The 12,187-nt window shown below is 45.3% G+C and overlaps 1 protein-coding gene across 1 annotated transcript in view; it reads left to right on the plus strand.

Annotated features, from left to right (window-relative positions):
• Positions 1–11,381, plus strand: part of SPESP1 (sperm equatorial segment protein 1) — an 80,360-nt gene extending 68,979 nt beyond the window's left edge. Inside the window, exons 2-5 of the mRNA XM_068554559.1 lie at positions 3,510–3,633; positions 5,285–5,435; positions 10,076–10,286; positions 11,291–11,381. Coding sequence (XP_068410660.1) covers positions 3,510–3,633; positions 5,285–5,435; positions 10,076–10,286; positions 11,291–11,366 — 562 coding nt within the window. The 3' untranslated portion in view covers positions 11,367–11,381. The remainder of the gene's footprint in view (positions 1–3,509; positions 3,634–5,284; positions 5,436–10,075; positions 10,287–11,290) is intronic.
• The last annotated feature ends 806 nt before the right edge of the window (positions 11,382–12,187 follow it).

The following is a 12,187-nucleotide window of genomic DNA, read 5'->3' on the forward strand; positions in this document are numbered from 1 at the left end:
CTTTACCAAATTCATTGATTAGCTCTAGTAGTTTTCTGGTGGCATCTTTAGGATTTTCTATGTATAGTATCATGTCATCTGTGAACAGTGAGAGTTTTACTTCTTCTTTTCCAATTTGTATTCCTTTTATTTCTTTTCCTTCTCTGATTGCCGTGGCTAGGACTTCCAAAACTATGTTGAATAATAGTGATGAGAGTGGACATCCTTGTCTTGTTCCTGATTTTAGAGGAAATGCTGTCAGTTTTTCACCATTGAGAATGATGTTTGCTGTGGGTTTGCCATATATGGCCTTTATTATGTTGAACTAGGTTCCCTCTATGCCCATTTTCTGGAGAGTTTTCATCATAAATGGGTGTTGAATTTTGTCAAAAGCTTTTTCTACATCTATTGAGATGATCATATGGTTTTTATTCTTCAGTTTGTTAGTATGGTGTATCACATTGATTGATTTGCGTATATTGAAGAATCCTTGCATCTCTGGGATAAATCCCACTTGATCATGGTGTATGATCCTTTTAATGTGTTGTTGGATTCTGTTTGCTAGTATTTTGTTGAGGATTTTTGCATCTATATTCATCAGTGATATTGGTCTGTAATTTTCTTTTTCTGTAGTATCTTTGTCTGGTTTTGGTATCAGGGTGATGGTGGCCTCATAGAATGAGTTTGGGAGTTTTCCTTCCTCTGCAATTTTTGGGAAGAGTTTGAGAAGGATGGGTGTTAGCTCTTCTCTAAATGTTTGATAGAATTCACCTGTGAAGCCATCTGGTCCAGGACTTTTGTTTGTTGGAAGATTTTTAATCATAGTTTCAATTTCATGACTTGTGATTGGTCTGTTCATATTTTCTATTTCTTCCTGGTTCAGTCTTGGAAGGTTATACCTTTCTAAGAATTTGTCCATTTCTTCCAGGTCGTCCATTTTATTGGCATAGAGTTGCTTGTAGTAGTCTCTTAGGATGCTTTATATATCTGCAGTGTCTGTTGTAACTTCTCCTTTTTCATTTCTAATTTTATTGATTTGAGTCCTCTCCCTCTTTTTCTTGATGAGTCTGGCTAATGGTTTATCAATTTTGTTTATCTTCTCGAAGAACCAGCTTTTAGTTTTATTGATCTTTGCTATTGTTTTCTTTGTTTCTATTTCATTTATTTCTGCTCTGATCTTTAGATTTCTTTCCTTTTGCTAACTTTGGGTTCTGTTTGTTCTTCTTTCTCTAGTTCCTTTAGGTGTAACGTTAGATTGTTTATTTGAGATTTTTCTTGTTTCTTGGGGTAGGCTTGTATAGCTATAAACTTCCCTCTTAGAACTGCTTTTGATGCATCCCATAAGTTTTGGATCATCGTGTTTTTCTTTGTCATTTGTCTCTAGGTATGTTTTGATTTCTTTAGTGATCTCTTGGTTATTTAGTAATGTATTGTTTAGCCTCCATGTGTTTGTTTTTTCCTTTTTTTCCCTGTAATTGATTTCTAATCTCATAGCGTTGTGGTCAGAAAAGATGCTTGGTATGATTTCAATTTTCTTAAATTTACTGAGGCTTGATTTGTGACCCAAGATGTGATCTATCCTGGAGAATGTTCCGTGCACACTTGAGAAGAACGTGTAATCTGCTGTTTTTGGATGGAATGTCCTATAAATATCAATTAAATCTATCTGGTCTATTGTGTCATTTAAAGCTTGTGTTTCCTTATTAATTTTCTGTCTGGATGATCTGTCCATTGGTGTAAGTGAAGTGTTAAAGTCCCCCACTATTATTGTGTTACTGTTGATTTCCTCTTTTAGAGCTGTTAGCAGTTGCCTTATGTATTGAGGTGCTCCTATGTTGAGTGCATATATATTTATAATTGTTATATCTTCTTCTTGGATTGATCCCTTGATCATTACGCAGTGTCCTTCCTTGTCTCTTGTAACATTCTTTATTTTAAAGTCTATTTTATCTGAGTATTGCTACTCTAGCTTTCTTTTGATTTCCATTGGCATGGGATATCTTTTTCCATCCCCTCACTTTCAGTCTGTATGTGTCCCTAGCTCTGAAGTGGGTCTCTTGCAGACAGCATGTATATGGGTCTTGTTTTTGTATCCATTCAGCAAGCCTGTGTCTTTTGGTTGGAGCATTTAATCCATTCACATTTAAGGTAATTATCGATATGTATGTTCCTATTACCATTTTCTTAATTGTTTTGGGTTTGTTTTTGTAGGTCCTTTTCTTCTCTTGTGTTTCCCACTTAGAGAAGTTCCTTTAGCATTTGTTGTAGAGCTGGTTTGGTGGTGCTGAATTCTCTTAGCTTTTGCTTAGGAACACTAGACAGTACTTCAACATTACTCCTGGGGGCCATTTTAAAGAGCAAAACACCAACGAAGAGCACAAGAATGTGAAACACACAGCACTAAATAGATCGTGGGAAGGACATTTGTTTACAGTCTGAGAGCTGAGACAAGTAGGCAGATCATCACTTTGTTTGACCTCAGCTGGGAACATGCACATCAGGAGACTCAAATGTATTCCCACTTTACCCATGTCCACAATGACTTCAAAAATGCTGCAAGTATTGATTTGAGGGTTACAAATAAATTTTAGCAAGTAGGTGAATTCACAAATGTGGAATCTGCAAATAATGAAGATTGATTGTAGCTAAATCATTTAAGGTTATATTAAACTCATGGGATACAGACAAAAGCCATTCTCACAGAGGAAATTTATAGAATAAGATGCTACAAATTCTCACTTATTGACTCAATTTTGTATTGCTGGGTCCTGATGCCACAGAAAGTGCTGTCCTCATTTCATCACTAACCTCTGTTCCGATCACAGTATAGCTAGCCCGTCTGTGAGGGTTTTAGATGGCTGATGCCCTTGTGACATTGTAGAATACGCCCTGGACCTGGAGAGTCAAGCCCTGAGGTCTCAGTCCTGGCATGGCTTGTACTTGAAGTGTTCAGGCAGAGGGTGGAGGCTCTGGGGTGTGATGGAAAAAGCACTGGCCTCAGAGTTGAGCTCTGTCTCTAACCTGCTGAATAAATTCTGCTAAATAACTCAAGTGCTCTGAGCCTGTTTCCTCTCTGTGAAATATCATAGGGAGGAAATAGGCTCAGAGAAGTTGAGTATTTTACATTTGGTAACAGACACCATAGGAAATACTGCGTGGGAAGGATTTTGAAAACAGTAAAGAGCCATGTAAATGTGAGGTGGGACAGTCACTGTCATCGTGTTAATAGCACCCCTGGAGTGGGCCATTCTCTGACCACAGTCTGGGGTCCATCTCACTGGGGCCCTATCATTCTAGAAGCTAAAGAGACTTAAGCCTGGGCCGGCCAATGCCAGATGGAAGGAAGAAACGGGGACTTAGAGATGTAAAGAAGTAGCTGTGGGGAAGCACGCTCCCGCCCTGAAGCTGGTTCAACCCCATGGGAGGCCCGAGGCCCTAATTGGGGGAAGACAGAAGTCCTGGGGCCACCATGAGTCCTCCTGAGTCCTTGGCCACCCCAAACCGACAAACCTGTCTCCTTTGTCTGCCAGCACCGTGAGTGCCGAGGAGGACGCCAAGTGGCTTCAGTGGGTGACACACCAGTTTGAGACCATTGCGGGAGAAGACAGGGAAATCAACCTGCAAGAGCTCAAAAGAGCCCTGAACGTGAAAGAGGTAAGTGTCCACTCCAGAAGTGGGGACCCCGCACTCATATTTTGTAGAGGAAGAGTAATCTGCTTTGCAGCACACAGTACCTCACAAGGAGGGAAAAGTTGCTCCCTGGGTTTCTCCGGGCTTGAGGCTCCACTTCTAAGCAGGGCCAGAGGATGTTCTGTCTCTGCTACTGGGGTCCTTCCATCCCTCATGGTAGCCATGGTCTCCTGGGGTCTTCCAAACAACATGTGAAGTTGGAAATCAGTAGCCTGTCAAATCTTAAGAAACATTATTGCCCTCACAATTGCTGCTAGCCTCACGGGCAAAGGTGATGCTATGACTTAAGCCTCCTGCCACAAAATAAGCTTTTCCATGATTTGTATCCATTAAAGGCCCATTTGCACTGCCACGCCATCCCCAGTCCTCTCTCTTGGTTTCATAGGTCCTCTGCCCATCCCCATAACAGCCTGCATGCCTGACAAACAGCGGAGACGTTAGCAGAGAGGCAGAAGGAGTGAGCCTCGCCCCAGGTGTCCTCTGGGCTGGCATCTCATGGTGGCCTGTGTCCTCGATGGGCGTGAGCCAATGAGCATTTGAATGCCCCTATTTTGATGGGAGAGCCCCTCATTTGCTGGTAACGGAGATACTACTTAGAGCTCTAAATGCTCTGCCTCCTTTCATAGTCAATATGGGGAAGGAAGAAAAGATCTTCTGCCTAACAGGAGCTGTAAAATATCTTAAGATAAAGGCCATTTGGGATGGTAGAGAGTGATAAAGGCCTTACTCAAGGGACCGAGGGGAAAAAGAATGAAGCCAAGGCAGGGTTGGACTGCCCATAGTAGACTTCCTGCTTGTGAACTGAGGTCAGACACTAAAGCCCTTAGGTTCCTCTCGCTGCCTCAAGAGGAACCTCTGGGCCTGGCATATCTGTGACACTGACCCAGCCTGTTTTCTTAATTTCTGTGTTTCCAGTGCCTAACACCAGGCCTGGCAAGCAGAGGCTGCACAGACATGATTGTTGAATGAATGAATGGATGAATGATGAATGGAGTGAGTAAATCGGCAATTGAGAACAGGTGCTGTTCAGAACAAGTCTACGTTAAGAACACTTAAATGTAGGCTGTAGGCAGCCCAAACAACAGGTAAAGGCAAAGACACAGGTACTCAGGTGGCATCTATTTTCTAAGTCCTTCCTGGCTTGACTATCCCTCGGGGTGACCCCAAGGGGAATGAGACAGGACCTGGGAGGAGCCTTCGAGGGACCCTCGATCTGACCCTTTTCCCATGTTGAGTAAGGGGCCACCAGAGGTCTGGACTGCAAGGCTGATGGGGGCAATGGACTGTAGGGACGGAGAGCCTATGCAAATGACCAGGCCCGGGGGCCAGAAGGGGACCAGAGGCCCAGACACAAGCCCATCCTCGCTACAGCTGAACAGTTCTCTCACCAGACCCCAAACTTGCTCTCAGCTGGCCAGATGGGCCATGGACACTGCCCGCTGCTGTGGCCTCATGGGCAGATCACACACTGTGTTCAGGCACCTGGGTCCTGCCTGATTCCCATCACCCCACGGTGTGTACACACACACACACACACGCAGATGCAGTGAATGAATTCGAAGCCTGGGCCCTGTGGCCATACTTGTGCCCATCTCCCGCCCCCTTCTGGTCACAGTCCTTCTTTGCCAAGAGATTCTTCATTCTGTTTGACTCGGATGGAAGTGGCACCATCACACTTCAGGAGCTGCAGGAGGCGTGGACCCTGCTCATCCACCGCAGCCCTACAGACAAACTCCAATTCCTCTTCCAGGTGCATGATGTTGACGGTAAGGGCCCTTTGTGAGGTGGGGGGCAGGACTCAGTAGGGGGGACAAAGGGAATCTATCTCAGTGACTACCCAGCCTGGGGCTCTTTTCTCCAGGTGAGGCTGAGAGCTCTCTCTCTCTGTCTCTCTGTGGGTTCCCTGCCCTCTCTCTGGTCTCTGCTTCCCTTTTGTTGGGGGAGAAGGTGGGTCGCTGGCAGGGAGACAAATGCCCTTGATTCAACTCGGCAGAAGCCAGAACTTTCCTTTGTTCCTTTCTATGTTTAAAAAAAGAATTGTTTTGTTGCTTTTTAATAATCATCATAATAGCCCACGATGACAAAAATCACCCATAATATTTTTCTATACTGTCTTCTGATAGCATACACTCACCATCCACTTTTTTTAAAAAACAAAATGGGATTATACTATACACACTGCTTTTTTTCACTAAACAATATAAATAATTGTTCATGTAAGACTGTATTGCTTTGTAATATCATTTTTATTGTAGTAAAATATACATAATATTAAATTTACCACTTTAACCAATTTTTAAGTGTATAGTTCAGAAGCATCAAGTAAATTCACATTGTTGGGCAACCATCACCACTATCCATCTCCAGAACTTTTTCATTTTTCCAAACTGACACTGTACCAACTAATCATAACTCCCTATTCCCCCTCCTCCAAGAATTTGACTACTGTAGGTAAATCATATAAGTGAAATTATATAATAGTTGTCCTTTTGTAACTGGCTTATTTCACTTAGCATAATGTTCTCAAGGTTCACCCATGTTGTACCATCTGACAGGCTTTCATTCTTTTTTAAGACTGAATATTATCCATTGTATGTATATAACACATTTTGTTTATCCATTCATTTTTCAGTGGACACTTGGGTTGCTTCCATCTCTCGGCTATTATGAATAATGCTGCTATAAATGTGGGTGTACCAATATCTCTTCAAGACCCTGCTTTCAGTTCTTTTGGGCATATACCCAGAAGTGGAATTACTGGATCACAGGGCAATTCTTTTTTTTGAGGAACTGCCATACTCTTTTTCCACAGTGGTTATGCCATTTTACATTCACACCAGCAATGCATAAGGGTTCCAATTCCTCCAACACTTGTTATGTTCTGTTTTTTTGATAATAGCCATCCCAATGGGTGTGAAGTGGTAACTCCATGTTGTTATAGCCTCATCTGTAGTGGCTGCATCATATTCCACTGTATGTCTGTGTCCTGTGTTCCATGCAGCACAGCCTAATAGTTAAGATCTCTGATTCTTTTCTTTTTTTTTTTTGTAAAATTAACTTTATTGAAATATTTAATACAATATTTTAAGAGTTGAGTTCAATGAACTTTGACAAATTCATACATCTGTATAAACTACAACCACTGCAATCAAGAAAGAAAACATATTTATGAGCCTAAAATGTTCCCTCCCCTTTTGCTATCAATGCCTCCCACTCCACCACTTTCTATGACCATACCATTTCTAGAATTTCAAATAAATAGAATCATCTAGTATATACTCTAAGGTCTCTGATTCTGAGGCCAGGTTACCCAGGTTCAAATCTCAGCTCCACCAGTTATTAATCGTGTGACCCTGGGCAAGTTACTTAACTTCTCCCTGCTTTAATTTCTTCACCTGTCACATAAAAATAATGACCATCATAATAGCACATACTCGTGAGGTTGCTAGGAGGATTAAATTAGTTAACTTATGTAAACTCAAGACAGTGCCTAGTTCGGGGTACCACCTTTACAGGTGTCAGCTGTTATTTATTACTATTTACTCAAGCCTCATTTCCAAAAGGGAGAATTTCATTGTTCCCCCTTCCGTTTTTTGGCATTGTAAGTGACACTGAAATGACCTTCATTCTTTGGCAACTTTGTGGCTTAAAGGGTGTCTAAAGACCCAGAATCATCAAAGGAAGGGAGGCTGAAGTGGGAAAAAGGCACCCAATGAGACTGGGGTGGTTGGTGAGGCCAGACGGGGCAGGCCCCAGGGGCCATGGTTTGGAGTCTCAGTACGACGAGCAACGGGGAGCCATTGGAGAGCATTGAGCAGGGGAGTCACAGGGCTGGATTTGCATCCTGAAAACTCAGCCCAGCTGCAGATCTGCTCCAGGGCAAGGCTCTCTGGCCTATGGGGCTTCTCTACCTCCCATTCCCGCCTGACAGTCTAGCCAGACCTCATTCTTGGAACCCACCTCCCAAGTTGACCCACACCACCACCACTACACGGGCAGTTGACTGTACCTGCTTCCTGAGCATCTTCCTCAGACCCCACCCCAATCTCCATGGGCCCCTCTTCACTGACTGCTTCCTGACCACCAAGCTTGGCCCACACCTGGGGCTTATCAACAACCTCCGATGGGGAGGTTGGCCTGTGACAGGAGGAAACGGCACACTCACCTCCTTGCAGACAGAGGTGGGGAAGAGGACAGCAGGTGAGAGGAGGTTTGTAGTTTCAAGGCAGGAACTAGAGGGCACTCGCTTCCAGGGGTTCCAGTTTTCTCCGAGAGCCAGGCAGGGACTAGATGGGCATGGAGGTGAGAAGTGGTCTCGGCAGACAGCGGGACCGTGACCTTGCTAGAGAAGCATGAGAGGACTGCGGGCAAGTTGAAGGCCTTGCCATGGCTGGGATCAGACACTTCCTGCTCTCTTGGGTGCTTTTCTTCAGCAATGTTCACTTAGCTGCCCTGGTGCAGGAAAGGAGAAAACACGTAGTTGGATTCACCTAGGGATGAGATATTTTTAGGGTCAGTGCAATAGAAGGACAGAGGGATAAGGAATAAAAATGTGCACAAGAATAATTGTGAAGGAGAACCCTGGATTGGAAATTGGCTAAGGAGAGTACAAAGCTGAATGGATGAGAGGGTGTGAAGGGGGCGGGGAGGGATGGGAGCTCTGGATGTGGTCAGAGCACCCACAGGCCGTTGTGAACCCCTGTGTGATTTTGGCTATAAAAAGAGGGCCCGTTATCACTCTGCAGGGACTTTGGAAGTCCAAACCGAGGAAGTATTTCTTTTAAAAGGGACTTAAAGACTTCCATAGCCCTTTCAGATCGGGTGGCGAAGGCTTCAACCCATCCTGTGCAATTGTTGGTCTGGGGGGAGCCCCTCTTTCCAGGTTTTAAGAAGAACTTGATCCCCGGGGTTTATTTGTGAAGGAACTGCTCTTTCCTCTGTATTTTTAGTGGGAGCTGGCAGTGTCTTGTGGGCATAGTCCTGGATTGCCTTCTGAACTTGTCCTAGATTAATAGTCTATCTCAGGACCTGGTTCACATCCTCATCCAGTAGAATGTCAGTAGTAAGAAAAGGCCTCCCATAGGTCATTTCAAATGGGCTAAGTCTCAGACCACTCCTGGGGGCTACACGGACCCTGAAGAGTGCAATAGGAAGCAAGCTGGTCCAGGGTGCATGAGTTTCTTGGCAGAGCTTTGCTAAGGTTTTCTTTAAATTATGCTTCATGCTGGCTCTTGACTAGGAAAACTGAAGGATGGGAGGTGTGGCTGGAGAGTGGCATGTCAGACTCTGTACGTGATTACAGACTTTGACTTTGGCCCAAGTGATGATCACAATACCAATAAGACTTTCCATTTATATGCAACTACCGTCTTCCATATACTGCATTAAGTGCTTTATAATTAATTATCTATTATCCTGAACCAATTCTGAAAGGGAGGAATAATTAGCCCCATTTTAGAGATGAGCAAAGTAAGGTGCAATACTCTAAAGGACTTATAGCCCACCATCACACAGTAAGGGGCAGAAGCATGTTGCTACCTCAGGTGTGTCTATATCCAAAACAGGCCACGAAATCACTAACCACGAGTCCTACTGCTCATGAAGAATGAAAATATATACAGGAAAAAAAAGTGCCCCAGATCCCATCTCAGTTGATACAGTAGTTTCTCTGATTGGTTCCAGGACCCCAGTGGATACCAAAATCCGTGTATGCTCAAGTCCCTTAGATAAAATGGAGTTATACAGTCGGCCCTCGGTATCCGTGGGTTCCACATCTGACGATTCAACCAACCGCGGGTGGAATCCCCGGATGCAGAACCCAACCTTTCGGAGGGTCGACAGTACTTCTGGCTTCCTTTTCACATCACTCTTAGCCACTCATGTTCACATAAGGCCACAAGGCTGGACTTGAGGGCCCAGCTGCAGCCTCTCAGGACAACATGGATGAGCAAATTTTGCTACAAGTTGGGGAACAACAGGGAACCTCTTCACCACCACCTCATATACAATTCGCCTCTGGATAATTGAAGCTCTGGGCACATAGCTCCTTATAGATTAAGTAAGCAAGTGTATCTTCTGGGCAGATGGTCTTGGAAGTTGAGTGGTACTTAGAGAGGAGGCTGCAGATTCTGGAGGAAGGCATGCGCTGAGTCCAAAGATTCTCCATGCTTGGGGAGATGTTCATCTCTGTTGAGCTCGGCAATAGGGAGCCATGGAAGGTTTGTGAGCGGAAGGTGCCATATGTCCTTCGATTGCCTGGTCTATGCTCCTAAAGAGAGTTGGTTGGCAGAAAGATGAAGATGAACGAACCATTGATGCAATGGTTGTGAAAGGCAGGGCGAGTCTGCAAGTACAGAGCGAGGTCTGGGGGCAGGCGCCCACTCGGCTTCATCCTCACTTGGGCCAGGGAGCGGCTCCATCAACGTGGACGAGCTGCGCATCGTGCTGCAGTCGTGCCTGCGTGAGAGCGCCATCTCGCTGCCCGAGGAGAAGCAGGACCAGCTGACGCTGGCGCTCTTCAAGTTGGCAGACAAGGACTGCAGCGGCGTCATCACCTTCGATGAGCTTCGAGACGAGCTGCAGCGCTTCCCCGGGGTCATGGAGAACCTGACCATCAGGTACCGCCCTGTCTCGTGCAGGAGCACTGCCAGTGCTGGGATTAGGCACCAGGTGCCAAGTGTGGCCTGAACTCAGGAAGGATCCCTCAGCCCGGCCCCGCCCCTCCCTGCCCAGGTCGGCCCCGCCCCAGATAAGCCCCGCCCAGCCCCTCCCCTCTTTGCCTGCTTTCTCTTGGGGACAAAGGTCTGTAGTGCAGGGCAGCTGTTGTCATGTGTCCATTTTCTACAGTGTTTCTTTAGAATCAACTCACAATAGTAAGCGCTGGGCATTTTTACCAATATACCAGTGCATAGCATGGAAAAGGAAATTAAAGTTACAAAAGGAATGAAGTTACAAAAGGACATTAAAGTTACTTCACCTGAGGTAACACGCCTAGGATCACACAGATAGTTAGCAAAGACAGTTATTTATTCAACTTGGTTGAGCAGCTACTATGTACCAAGCCTTGTTCTCAGTAATGGCAGAGCTCTGCTGGGGCTACCTTCCAGACTGAGGGACAGGTAATTGATACCAATAAACAAGTACATAAACTAGATAAGTACAAATTTGATAAGCGCTGTGAAGAAAATAATATAAAAAGGGTGTAACAACAGACCCAAGTTTGTCTGACTCCAAGCTCTGAATAGTGCCGGTTTTGTAGTTCATTCTTTTTGTGTATTAACTTTCTTGTGGGTTATCACAAAATGTCTCAGATTCTTCCATCCTTTTCGATTACCTCCCCTGCCCCGCCCCCAGTTGGGAAGTAAGGAGAGGTAGTTAAAAAAAAAAAAAAAAGTCGTGCGTGTGGCATCCGAAAGACCAGAGATTCATCCCAGTTCCATCTAGCTGTGTGACTGTAAGCAAGTCACTTGACCTCTCTGTTTCCTGGTGTAAAAGAAAGCTGGCCTGTTTGCCACGAGGCTCCCTGAGAGTTAGTGGGCTACAGAGGGAATGGGGTCTCTCAGTTCAGACTCTGGTGGTCCCCGCCACACCGCGGCCTTCTGAGTGGGGCCCTCTCTCACAGTGCTGCCCACTGGCTGACTCCTTCCGCCGCCAGGCCACCCCGACACCGTCCTCGCCAGCTGACCTCTGCCTACTGACACAGCCACCACAGCCACCTGCCCTGCCTGGCCGCCTACGTGGGCCTCCACGTGCTGCTCTTTGCCCTGGCAGCTAGTGCGTGCCAGGCCCTCGGTGCCAGTGTCGTGGTGGCCAAGGGCTGCGGCCAATGCCTCAACTTTGACTGCAGCTTCATCAAGGTGGGTTCTGTGGGCACAACTCAGGGAAGCAGGTAGGGGGACTAATGTAGGCTCCTCTTAGACAAAATGACCCACATGTGGACACCTGCAGTGTCAGGGTAGGATGGCACCTTAGAACTCAACTGGGCCAACACTCACTGGTGGGGACTAAGGCTCAGAGGGGGCAGTGAGCTGTCCATAGTCACACAGCAGGTAAATAACATAGCTGGCATTTTTATGTGCTACTATGTACAAGTCACAGCGCTAAGCACTTTCCAACTGATCCTCACAATAACCCTATGGTGGACCCAGAGGAGGTAGGCTGGCTCCTGTGCAGAGCTCCAACCAGAAAGAGAATACTTCCAGAGGTCTTGAATGCCAGAATGTGATCCTGGGGACCAGAGACTGAGGTCTCCAAGTGTATTTGATGACACACTTTGGCAACTGGAATGAAATAAAACACAACAAAAATAAACAGAAAACAAAAACCCCTCCCAATTACCCAGTATATGCTCACTTACTTATAATTATATGCATGCCCTATTATCATTAGCCAATAGGTTTATGGCACAATATAACTATAAGGCAAGCTTCATCCTTTTCTTTCTTTTTTTAAGATTTTCTTGATGTGGACCATTTTTTAAAGTCTTTACTGAATTTTTTAAAGTCTTTACTGAATTTTT

Source organism: Eschrichtius robustus, chromosome 1 (genome assembly GCF_028021215.1).
Source record: "Eschrichtius robustus isolate mEscRob2 chromosome 1, mEscRob2.pri, whole genome shotgun sequence".
NCBI lineage: Eukaryota > Metazoa > Chordata > Mammalia > Artiodactyla > Eschrichtiidae > Eschrichtius > Eschrichtius robustus.